This window comes from Coffea arabica, chromosome 5c, assembly GCF_036785885.1.
Source record: "Coffea arabica cultivar ET-39 chromosome 5c, Coffea Arabica ET-39 HiFi, whole genome shotgun sequence".
NCBI lineage: Eukaryota > Viridiplantae > Streptophyta > Magnoliopsida > Gentianales > Rubiaceae > Coffea > Coffea arabica.
In genome coordinates this window covers 48805375-48816255 of record NC_092319.1, presented here as the reverse complement: position 1 = coordinate 48816255, position 10881 = coordinate 48805375, and the positions used below count along the sequence as shown (strand labels likewise).

Below are 10881 nucleotides of genomic sequence, written 5' to 3'. Positions count from 1 at the left end.
TTTTCACCATTACGTGTAATTGCCAACCTTAATGGTGAATTATTACCTTACCCCGAAAATGCCATGCGTGGCAATTAAGCAAAGACATTATATTCAATGCGTTATAAACATGTGGTATAAATTCATTAAGAGAAACAGCTGTTCAGCTGCCTTGTGGCTTTCCTTTGTGCAATCGTTGAAGGAGAATGTGAAAAGGCTAAATGATTCACCAACTCTTTGAACTCTTCTCAAATTTCTTGCGAAATTGCAGAACTTTTCTATGGTCGCCATGAACGACTACTTCTTCAAGATAGTTAGGATGTATTTTGACCCTTTTTTTTTTCCTTCTCTTTCTGTGAGGATGGCTTATAATCTTGTTTCCTTAATTATAATTATGTAACTATTATACTAGAGTCTTCAAAAGCGTGATCCTGGAGAACTTTTCAGCTGATTATCCACTAGGGACTTAAAAAAAAGGCCCCCCCAAATATCGAGCGATGGAACCTTCTAATTTAAACCCCTTTCGTAATTGAATTCCAAGGAATTAATTATGCTTTTAATATAGCCATAAACATGAGAAATAAATGTTATACGTTTCAAATCTTGAAACATAAATTGCTTAGCTGTCCGTATTTCCAGAAGTGAAAAAGTTGGGCAATCCGATGGTCATCAATGACATTATTGTATGTGAATACATCCCGCAATTATGTGGAAGCTGCTGTAGATAGAAACAACGACCAATTCGTGAGATAATTACGGGGAATTCATTTGGGACTTGTTTTCAAAGAAATAAGGGGTCCGTTTGGATTAGCTGTTTTTGAGGTTGTTTTTCAAAAACAGGACTGTAGCATTTCGTTTTTCAAATAAAAGTCCGTTTGGATTAGTTATTTTTGGGGTTGTTTTTCAAAAATTATATAAAAAACTTTTACTGTAGATGTTTTATGGATTATTTTTAGATGTATTTTTAAAACATATTTTCGAGTATTTTTATAATGTATAATTTTTAAAATTTTATAACAATATACAATTATACATTTATAAATATTTATAAATAAATATATTTATATAAAAATATATAAATGTATTATATTATATATAATACATAATATAAATATATTTATAAATATATAAATGTATAAATTATAAATGAATATTATATAAATGTATAAATTATAATTTATAATATTTATATTTATATACATTTATGCATTTATAATACATTTATAAATATTTATAAGTAAATATATTAAACTTTTATAAATAAATATATTTATACTTTTATAAATAAATATATTCATATATTTATATATAAATGTTTAAATGTATATTACTATAAATATATAAATTATAAATGAATATTATATAAATGTATATTATAATTCATAATTTTTATGTTTTTATATTTATATACGTTTATGAATTTATAATACAATTATAAATATTTATAAATAAATATATTTAGATATTTATGAATAAATATATTTAGATATTATTATAAATAAGTAAGTGTATTATATATAAATAAATTTATATATTATATATAAATAAATAAGTGTATTATATTTATTTATTTATTATATATTATATTTATAAATAAATATATAAATGTATTATAAGTGTATTATATTATATATAATACATAACATAAATATATTTATAAATGTATAAATGTATATTATTATAAATGTGTATAAATTATAAATGAATATTATATAAATGTATATTATAATTTATAATTTATAATTTTTATGTTTTTATATTTATATACATTTATGCATTTATAATACAATTATAAATATTTATAAATAAATATATTTATAATTATGTATAAATAAATAAGTGTATTATATTTATAAATTTGTTTATATATTATATATAAATAAATAAGTGTATTATATTTATTTATCATATATTATATTTATAAATAAATATATAAATGTATTATAAGTGTATTATATTATATATAATACATAATATAAATATATTTATAAATGTATAAATGTATATTATTATAAATGTGTATAAATTATAAATGAATATTATATAAATGTAGAAATTAATATATTATAAATATTTATTAATACTATGCATAAATGTATTAATGTAATAAATATAAATTTATTAATTTATTAATATTATGTATAAATTTATAATTAATATTATGTATATTAATATAAATGTATAAATGTATTATATTATATATAATACATAATATAAGTGTATATTATAAATATACATAAATATATATATTATGTTTAAATGTACATTTTTATAAATGTTCAATATATATAATATATATTATGTATATATTAAATATATATAATATATAACATTTACATAAATGTATAATAACACATTTATAATATATAATATTTATATAAATATATAAAAAATATATTTTATATAAAATAAAATATTTATAATATGTATAAATAAATATATTTAAATTAATATAATATATATATCCTATACATAATTGAAATAAACATATTAAATATGTATTTGGAGTTGTTTTTGATATATTGTTTGGATATGGTGTTTTTGGAGTTGTTTTTGAAATACACATTTACTGTAGCATTTGGATTGTGAAAAATAGTTTTTCAAAATCAAACCCAAAAACAAGAATCCAAACAGACCCAAGATTATTACCCAAAAAAAAGAAAAAAGATAAGAAGAACAAAGAAGAAAGAAAAAGAAGCATAAGAGAAATGGACAGAGGCATCATTTACGTTTGATTTTACTTTGCAGAGATTTGGTTTTTAGCATGTAGGAGCTGGCATGCATGGCATGACAACTAGTGGTAGGAGGCGCAGACCAAAAAGAGAAACGTGATGGGTATAAACCTGCGCGGAAAGGACTGGCCACCACCTCTTCTGGTGGGGTGGGAGGTCAGGGGTTCAAACCTCGCCTCCCATCAAATTGTCTGCCCCTCATGGATAGTTCGATTGGTCTCAACTAGGGCTGCAAACGAGCCGAGTCGAGTCGAGCTTTGAGCTAATCGAGCCGAGCCTCGACTAAATTTTACCAAGCTCGAGCTCGAGCTCGACGAGCTGGCAATTTTCGAGCTCGAGCTCGACTCGAATCAAGTCGAGCCGAGCTCGAGCTCGAAAAAAATAAAAAAAAAATTATTTTATTTTAAAAAAAATAAAAAAAATAATATTTTTTTCTGAATAAATAATAAAATATTAAGGATATATACGTAATTTCACTATGAAAATAAAAAATTAAAATATATTTATATATAATACACGTAATTTTATTATTAAATAAAAATAAAAAATATACGTAATTTTATTATTAAATAAAAATAAAAAATATATATAAATATATATACTCAAGCTCGCGAGCCGGCTCGCGAGCTAACGAGCTTAATATTCTGAGCTCGAGTTCGAGCTCGAGCTCGACTCGAGCTCGATTAATCTCGAGCTCGACTCGAGCTTGACTCGAGCCGCTCGCGAGCGGCTCGATTCGTTTGCAGCCCTAGTCTCAACAAGTCTCTTTAGGAGCTGGTATCCAGTGCCCGCAAGGATCTGAGTCCCGTGATTACCGTGTTCGGGGGGATGGGACCTCTTTTCCCGGGACGGAGTGGGATTAGTCGGGTCCCGTAAGGATTGATTCGGACACCCACTCCGTCAGAAAAAAAAAATTACCGCAAAAATGTTATTATTATACTAGTAACTGTTTTGGCAACAATGAGAACGAATTCATTGAAAATTCGTTTGTTAAAGAAAAACAAGTTTTGAGAATGAAACCCTCGACAATTATAAGTATCTAGATACGAAGCCATTATAGTATACACATATCCTTGACAGTTAGTGTAGTATATATACATGTATTTTTTGACCGTGCATGCATTAGCAGGTTTAAATGTATGTCCCATGTCTAAAATTCATATTTATCTATACAAAATGTGACTCAATTCAAAGTATAAAGCCCTATTTGGATAAGATTCTATTGATTGTAATTGACACAAGAATTTCAAATTTAAGGTGAGGTCCATAAATTTAGGGGTTCGCAGAGCATGCATTTTTTGAATGATCTCAGCAGCCAAAAAAAAGAAAAAAAAAAAGATCCAAGTAGCATTCCCATCCACGTAGTGTTTGGATTTTGGAAACAGGAATAGGAATGGGAATAGGAGGAAGGGACAGTGGAAATTGGAATAGCAAGTCAAAAAGGAGGAAAAAAAAGAAGAAGGTTGGCCGCATGCAAAAGGGTTGCTTTCATCCCGTCACGAGAATGTGTCAATAAAACAGTTGGGCTTTCCTTTCCTTTCACTCACCACTCAGCAGCAACTTAATACTATAATACGTCTGCATATCAGAGTGCTTCTGTTTCAAACCAATCTCTACAAAAACTCATAAACCTACAAAACTCAACTTCTGAATATTTGTCAACGGAAATTATATACACCCCAGAATCCATTCCAGTACAAGGAGAAAGAAAATGAAAAACACGGGAGTAAAGTAATACATAATGGATAGCGTATAAGGGTATATTTATATCTTGACCGGCTCGGTCTTTGAACATAGTCCTACTCTCCAACCAAAGGAAAAAGAAAAAATATATAGAAAAACAACTTTGAACTTAAGCCCAGCTGCGGAACCAGTAGCAGGATTTTAATGTCCGAAAAAAATCAGTGTTGATTATCCAGTATTGACTTGGTCATTAGTCAAGGCACAAGCGGAGGAAAGACTGTTGTTGAATTGGACACAAAACTGAAAACCAAACACTTACGTGTTTGTTTATCCTTGCATTTCATGCCCCTAATACAGTACATTTTATATCCACCGGTACCCTTGATGAGAGAATGCGCCATCTTTTTCATTGTCGTCCACTCGAAAGAAAACAAAAGAACTAAGGAATAGCATGCCATTGTGGCATGGACATTTCAAAAGCTTGTGAATTCTTACCATTTCTTCCAATTCTGTGTAGCATAGAAAAGATTGTGCTCTCTCCCTTGCCCAAGCACAAAAACAAGGGACATTTCTCCGAGCCCCAAACATCAAAAGTTTTTCGTGGAATACACTCTTGAGGCTTCCTGAACTCTTCACAGGTTGCTCCTTGGATGGACAACTAAAAATAGAATCGTCATAAAGGTCTATATCTCTTCTTTATTTTTTTGTGGGAGTGGGGATAAAGTTGATGCTTGCAAGGAAAGTTTTAAGACAGAGGTTAATTTGTATATTTACTACTTGGTCGAGTTTCTTGACTTTTGACCACATTTGTATCTTCTTAGCAGATGACGAGAGGCTCTGCGCTGGGCCTCCATCATCATCTTAAATTAGAAATGAGTACATGGTATGCAATAAATAATTGAACAATGACTGCTGAGATACGCTAAGTAAATACGAATATGAACAACAACAACAACAATGCTTTCTGTAGTCAGAAATTGGACCAGCAATGCAATAACATCCAGATCAAATAAATGGTATGCAAAACGGCTGAAAACTTAAAGCACCCAGTTAATCGAAACTATGAGATTTAATGGAAAAGGCTTCACAGTTGAAAAGTAAGCAGCCCCTAGCACCATCATACCAAGAAAACTGAAAGGAAAACCTTTTCGGTTCTTTCCTTCTTGGCGAGCTAGCTTAGTTGGACTATTCTGCTTTCTCAAGGAGCAGAAAGACACTAAAGACGAAAGTCTCAAAGACTGAAGACCCCATCACAGAAAACAAGAAACAACCAAAATGGTCACTGCAACAATAGTCCCGCCTGCGTTATCGGAAGAAATAAATCTACATCAATGAAACATAACCCAACTATACCGCCAATTAACTACCAAATTATGCAGCACTGACCTCTCAGTTGCCAAAGTCCCCAGGTCCCGACCTTGTTATGTCCTACAACGTTAGGCACACAAGCCCTGAAATTCGACCGAGTTAAAAGACGAAGAGGCACAACCATATCCGGCAGCATGATCACACTCAACACCAGCATCTTCCTCCAATGGCGGCACCTCATTGAGGTCAAATTCCATTACTCTACGATCGGTGCCGCTTCCTTCACCAGCTGAAGTAACCTGGCTTGATGGACCGTCCATTTGACCCGCAGCTGGCCAGTGACATCTTTTGTGACCTCCAAGGGCCTGACCTGTGAGAAATTTCTTGTTGCCAATCCTGCATTCATGTGAGCTAGCTGCCCCTTCATCACTTTCTTTGCTTTCATCCACCCCTGGGTTTGGGGTATAATTGCCAAGAGTTCCATATTCATCAGTTGCAGCTGCAAATGTGGACTCGCCATAGGAATTTTGGATGACCATCCTGAATTTGTTATGGCTGGACCTATGTCCTCCCAAAGCCTGGTGAGTGGGGAAGCACTTGTCACAAGTGGCGCACCTGTATTTCTCAAGAGATGTTGTCAATGTCAAAACCGGGTTAAACTGATCAAGATCCCTCAGCTTCATCCTTTTCCTCTTCTTCCTGCTCTTGACAGCAATCACGTTCCCATTACTTCTCTCATCGTTTTTGCAATCGATCAACAGCCGGTCGTCTAAGGTGTTCTCGCTGTCCGAGCAATCCTTGTCTGCGTAATACTCCTTAGGCTCCTTAGGCCAAGTATTTTCCTCCTCCCACTGACAGCCTAAATTAGCTAACTTTCCAGCAAAAAGGTCAGTTTCTTTCACAGCTCCAGCACTGTTCTCGCCCATATGAATCATATAATCCAAATGAATGCCATCAAGTTTCCTACCTTCATTTCTGAGCTCTTTCACGGGATGATCAGCTAAAGACACTTTTTTTCTTTTCTTCTTCGACCCCGGAGCACTCTTGGTCATGAGGTCCTCGTCATTTTCAGACTTGTAGGCAAGGGAATTGCTATTAGTTGCCTCAAATTCCTCAAATTTATGCCTATTCTTGACTTGCAGCTTAACGTCAGATGAAGAATCCCCCCCTTGGGCTAAACTCATAAGATGATAAACAGCATCACGCATCCCCTCATCTTCTTCAATATTCTCCACAATGGCCTTACGGCCCCTCTTGGCAGTTACCGACCAACCACCCAACGTCTTGGTTAAATCAACCGTTTGATCGCCGTCACCATCAGCTGAATCCACCTGATGGTGTTGATAATCATCATCATCTACATCAGTCTTTTGAGGCTCAGCGTCCGAAAGGGAAGACGATGGGCTTGGCTTGACGGCGGCCCAAGATGGCGGTTGAATCCCTCTCCATTCCCTATCGGGATGACATCTCATGTGCCCGAACAATGACTTCATCGAAGGAAAATTCTTACCACAGATAGAACAAGTGGGATTAGTATTGTTCTTGTTGAAACCGGCGACAGCACTATCATGATCACTGGAAGATGACTTGATTTTCCAAAGATCCTTGTTCTTGGCAAAATCTGCTGCTGCAGCTGCAGCGTACGCTTGTCGTTTCCTTTTCTTCTTCAGCTTGATTAAAGGTTCCTGCTGGCTGCATTTGATCAACTTTTTCCTAAAAATCACGTCTTTATTGGTTTGGAAGTGAATCCTCATGTGACCACCCAATGCTTTACCTGATCCAAACACCTTGCTACACACCTGACAAATTCTAGTATTACTATTGCTCTTGGTCTTGCTTTGTGGGGGCCGTTCCGGCTGATCCTTTTCAAAATCTTCTTCTTCTTCATCACCGTCTTCGTCGGAAGAAGGATTGATCTTGAGCTTTATCCAAAGCTCCCCATGATCTCCGAGAACACTGGATTTGTGATCAGGATGCTCTCTCTTGATTGACTCTGATATTTGATCCTCTTTGTCATCCACCGTCGACATTTGATAACAACACCAGAACAACTCGGCCTAAGCTGAGTGTAGGGATGAAAAAGATGAAATCTTTTTAGGAAAGAGTGCGAGTAGTTGCAAGATAGTGACGGCTGAGATTATGAATTTGTGCAAATTAGAGATATATGGTCATGTAGATGTAGATAGGTAGGTATCTGTGAACCCAAAAACCCCATGAAAAGGATCCATATATCCGGAGAAAGGGGAAGGGGAGGGGGCAAAAAAAAAAAAAGGGAAGGAACAAGAGAGAGAGAAAAAAAAATGAGCTTTGCTAGACAGGAATACTTGGGTGGAGGCTAACCCTAAAGTAGAGCCCGGAAAAGAGAGATCAAAAAATGGAATGTTGCTGAGCTGAAAAGATAACAACAAGAGGAATAAGAGGAGGCGAAGTCCGGCTTGAGGAGGAAAATACTCAAAATCCCAGAGCTCCAAGTGCGGATCTTTTACATCTGCTGCTACCCTAACCCATGTGAGTATTCCCGTGTGAGTATTCTTTGAAAGAACATGCAAATATATGCTTATTGATTAAGCGCTTGATGGAATAGGAAGCGAGAATAAAGATGAGGTTTAGACGTTAAACGGGGATAAGAGAGATAGAGGAGGACGAGGACGAGGAGGGGGACGACAGCTGAAGCGAGGAGAAGATGGGAGAGGAGGACCAAGGAAGAGAAAGGGAAAAGGAAGAGTCTTTTTGATAACTTATGAAAGAAACAAAAGAAAGTATTAAGCAATATTGGCCTATTTGGAGTCTGGAGTAGTAGCAGCAGTCATATGAATGAATTCAATGCATTTCAATTGTGGCATTGTGGGAATTTGACTGTCACGTTTCTTCCCCACTTGCCTCTTATTCGGGTTTTTTCAGAATCTTCCCGTCATCTTCTCTCTCCCATACTTTCATGCACATTGACTCCCAAAAGGAAAATATTCAAGTAGATCCTATATAATACCATTTTTTTTTGGTCTATTGTATTGTCAAAAAAAAAAAAAAAAAAAAAAGCTAAGTGAAAAAAAAAAGTTCAAAAATCGAAATGAAGTATATGATACTATAGAATATGAGTGATCTGCTTAAAGTCAGTCAAGTATATCTTAATATTGATCTCTTTTCTCCCAAATTATAATATCTCTTTTCTACCAAACTATATCTCATTCCTATACTTGAGCTGGAATTGGAAGTGGGAGGGAAACTAATCAGGTTAACTATTCAATTTATTACATGGCCAAGATTTCTCTACTTTCTTCATACTATGATTTATCGAGTCAAATCATTCATTTGTCAAAACAATAAATAAAGCATTATCTTAGCCTATTTGGTTTAAAATTTATCACATTATTGTGTCTTAGACAAAAGATTAGCCTATTTTATTTAAAATTTATTACATTGTGTCTTAGACAAAAGGTCACCAATTAATGGGTGCTTAATTCAAATCATAATGGATTACATATTAAGATCCTTGAAATATCTCCTTTAATTAGAAAAATATTTACCATTTCTACACTTTTGATTTTTCCAACCTTCCACAAATTTCAAAATTTTATACTATATAAGGTCCCGTTTGATAAAACTGAATCTGAATACTGAAATAATTAATTTGCTGAATTTTAAGCACTGAAAAAAATATATGAATGTCTGAATTCTAATGCTAAATCTAGTTATACTGTTTGATAAATATTTATAGCTGAATGCTTAATAAGTTTATTTTGACGATTTTGTCCTTATATCCTTTCATTCAAAAAAGAAATAGAATCTATGATTTAATTAGTTTAAAATTGTTAGGTATGAAAATGACAATATTTATTTTTAAATCAAATTAATATAAAAGATGAAATATATTATATGAGGAGTATGGAGAAGATGTGAAAGACATTAAAAAGGGAGAAAAGAGAAACTAAAAATCGTTACATGGAGAATATTAGGTTGTTTAATTGGATAAGAATTTTGAACATAATTAACAAACAAGGGTAGATTTGGTAGATAAGATAAGGTAGTTGAAGTACAGGTTCAGCACTGCTTAACAAGTTCAGCAAATAGATTTTCATTTATCAAACACTCAAAACATCTGAATGTCTGCAAAAATTCAGATTCAGCACTTTTTTATGCTATCAAACAGACCCTAAGTTAGTTTAAGATAGTGATCCTCGTCTCTTCTTTTATCTCTTTTCAAATTCAAACTAAAGTTGTGCTCACAGTCACAGTCACACTCATTATTGCAATTGCAGTTTGGCATTTACTTGCAAAATTCAATAATTGTAGTAATTATATGCTTTGCCACCCTCACATTTTGGCCGGCTTGAATGATAAATAGTTTGCACTTGTCAGTACAGACTCTCACCTGTTTTCAAACTACAGTTATGTGTCCGATGGACCATTGGAGGGTCTCAAATGTTAAGTTTTTAAAAAGTACAGTTAACTCATGAAAGTATTCATAATTCCAGAAATATGATAAATAATAATATAAGTGTATATTTACATGAGGGTGAGGTTGTAGTTAGAGGGTCTCGACTGTTAATTTTTCAAAAAGTGCGGTTGATTAATCTGTGAAGTGTCACAATTCAAGACCTATGTATATTCACATGATAACTAACATAGGTCTGTTTTATCTCTTTTCAAATTCAAACTAAAACGTATCGCAGTATCATATAATCACAACATTCGCTGGATTGGAAAATGGAAACCCGCCTCGCTCCGAGATTAATTTTGCACCCCTGAATTGTAGCCCCATGCTCACTTTACCTCTTAAACTTTAGTCTACGACAATTTACTCCCTAAAATTTTGCCCACCCCCTAGTCCGTTTTGTTCTGCTAATGGGGAGTGATAAGTCATTTTCTATATTTGATTGGACAAATATAGAACAAACTTTTAAAACATTTTAAGGAGCAAAGCGTTCTCAAAACATTTTAGTTCGGGAACCAAATTGAGAATTGTTGTACCGTTTTTAAGGGTGCAAAATAAAATGAACCCTCAAGACACCGCCGACAAGCCCGGCGGCCCGCACACTGATACAAACTAATAAGAATTTCTCATGGTGAGGTCATATTGTGCAACTGCGTCAAGCTCTCCGGCAAGACAATGAAATAAACACTTTTTTTTTTTTTTTCCACGCAGGAGAAGTGACACCTGCCCAATAAGAGAATAAAAGAA

General features: G+C 33.7%; 1 protein-coding gene across 1 annotated transcript; it reads right to left on the bottom strand.

The window, feature by feature from the left end:
- Window positions 1–5444: 5444 nt before the first annotated feature.
- Window positions 5445–8453, bottom strand: LOC113687825 (uncharacterized). Its single transcript, XM_072051549.1, has 2 exons — window positions 5781–8453; window positions 5445–5694 (listed from the first exon to the last, which is right to left on the bottom strand). The coding sequence occupies exon 1, from the start codon at window positions 7730–7732 to the stop codon at window positions 5831–5833; it is 1902 nt and encodes a 633-aa protein (XP_071907650.1). The 5' UTR covers window positions 7733–8453; the 3' UTR covers window positions 5445–5694; window positions 5781–5830.
- Between the last annotated feature and the right edge of the window lie 2428 nt (window positions 8454–10881).